The 1,961-nt window shown below is 39.0% G+C and overlaps 1 protein-coding gene across 1 annotated transcript in view; it reads right to left on the bottom strand.

Annotated features, from left to right (window-relative positions):
* SMURF2 (SMAD specific E3 ubiquitin protein ligase 2) overlaps window positions 1-1,961 on the bottom strand; it is a 50,999-nt gene that overhangs the window by 22,958 nt on the left and 26,080 nt on the right. Inside the window, exon 10 of the mRNA XM_010856405.1 lies at window positions 488-646. Coding sequence (XP_010854707.1) covers window positions 488-646 — 159 coding nt within the window. The remainder of the gene's footprint in view (window positions 1-487; window positions 647-1,961) is intronic.

The raw sequence follows: 1,961 nt of genomic DNA, 5'->3' as shown, positions 1-1,961 counted from the left end.
CTAAATTTTAATTAAAAAAAAAAAAAAAAAAAGGATATATCAAGCCCATTCACAAAGATTTGTGAGAGAGACTGTTTCGGTCCTGCAAATGGGAAAAAAGGATTCAAGCTGAAGGACAAAACTGACAGCAGAAAGTCCTCTGGGATGGATTCAACTTTCCTAGAGCTAGTTCTAGGGCACTTGCAGGGTGGAGGGGAGAGGGACTCCACCTACCCCACAAAGCAGCCTGTCTCTGCAGGTGTACTGGGACAAACCTCTGACACACACCCTTCTCCTAACATTTCAGGGCAGGTTCCTACTTAAGCACAGTTGGGATTAAAATATGCAAACATGAGAGTAACATTTGGTATACCCATAAAATTATGTTCAACAGAAATAATTTATAACTGAAGAGAGAAGCCATTCTATCACATTTATTACAAAAAGCATCCATCAGTCTTCTTTTGTTGAGACTCATATCTTAACATGTATTATTTTAAAAACTTACTTTAAAACTAAATGCAAGTTAGCAGAGAGCCGAGGATCTGTAAACTGTGTTGTTCTGTTGTTATGGTCAACGAAATAAACTCTGCCTGTTGCTGTATTCCGGATCTCCCATCCAGGAGGCAACGGACCAAGCTCTTCACAATTGATGTTGCTAAGATCCCTGCAAAAACAAATATAAAATAAAAAATACCTCACTGCTGGGCCTGCTGAGCCAAGCAAGTGTAAATGACACAGAACAATTCCATGAAGTCTGAGAAAATGTATTGTTTCAGAAACTTGAGACGTTGAGCTGGAATCTTTAATTCCCAATGGTTTAACAAACTTGCTTATTCAAAACCCAATCCATAAATGGCTCAGAAACTTATCACACAGCCTACATTTTTAGTGAGTTCATTCCTGGGTTTTAATGTAATTCAGGTTTTAAATTAATCTAAAAGCAATCACAACATTTGCCAACATAAACTGTACTTCAATACTTGTCTGAAAAAACATTGTTTTCCAAATGTCAGTGATATAAGGAATTAAATGTTTTCTAAAATTTCCCTTCAATTATTTCTTTACCACGCCATAAAATCTGTGTAAATGTTCATTCCATGATTAATTTTAAGCTCTTCAATAAAGCAAAACTGGACATGTTATTAAAATTATGATCCTGAAAATAACTACAGCATACGTTTTAAAGGATAACTGCTCCATTTTGAATTCTAAAAGCTATAAAGCTAGTGAATGGAGAATCAGTTTAAGACACCTTAGGAAGAATGTTCTAAGATTTACTGCTATGTAAAAAGAAGCGAAAGATTTTTAATGGAGCAAAGACCCCTGTTGTTATACCACATGAACGCTCACTCAGTTTTGTCTGACTCTGTGATCCCATTGACTGTAGCCCATCGGGCTCCTCTGTCCATGGAATTCTCCAGGCAAGAATACTGGAGTGGGTTGCCATTTCCTCCTCCAGGGGATCTTCCTGACCCAGGGACTGAACCATGTCTCCTGCATGTGAAGAGGAACTAAAAAGCCTCTTGATGAAAGTGAAAGTGGAGAGTGAAAAAGTTGGCTTGAAGCTCAACATTCAGAAAACTAAGATCATGGCATCTGGTCCCATCACTTCATGGGAAATAGATGGGGAAACAGTAGAAACAGTATAGACTTTATTTTGGGGGGCTCCAAAATCACTGCAGATGGTGACTACGGCCATGAAATTAAAAGACGCTTACTCCTTAGAAGGAAAGTTATGACCAACCTAGATAGCATATTCAAAAGCAGACATTACTTTGCCAACAAAGGTCCGTCTAGTCAAGGCTATGGTTTCTCCAGTGGTCATGTATGGATGTGAGAGTTGGACTGTGAAGAAAGCTGAGCGCCGAAGAATTGATGCTTTTGAACTGTGGTGTTGGAGAAGACTCTTGAGAGTCCCTTGGACTGCAAGGAGATCCAACCAGTCCATTCTGAAGGAGATCAGCCCTGGGATTTCTTTG

The sequence above is a fragment of the Bison bison genome, unplaced genomic scaffold, assembly GCF_000754665.1.
Source record: "Bison bison bison isolate TAMUID 2011002044 unplaced genomic scaffold, Bison_UMD1.0 scf7180017864371, whole genome shotgun sequence".
Classification (NCBI taxonomy): domain Eukaryota; kingdom Metazoa; phylum Chordata; class Mammalia; order Artiodactyla; family Bovidae; genus Bison; species Bison bison.
Note: the sequence above shows the minus strand (reverse complement) of the source record. Positions and strands in the feature narration are given on the sequence as shown.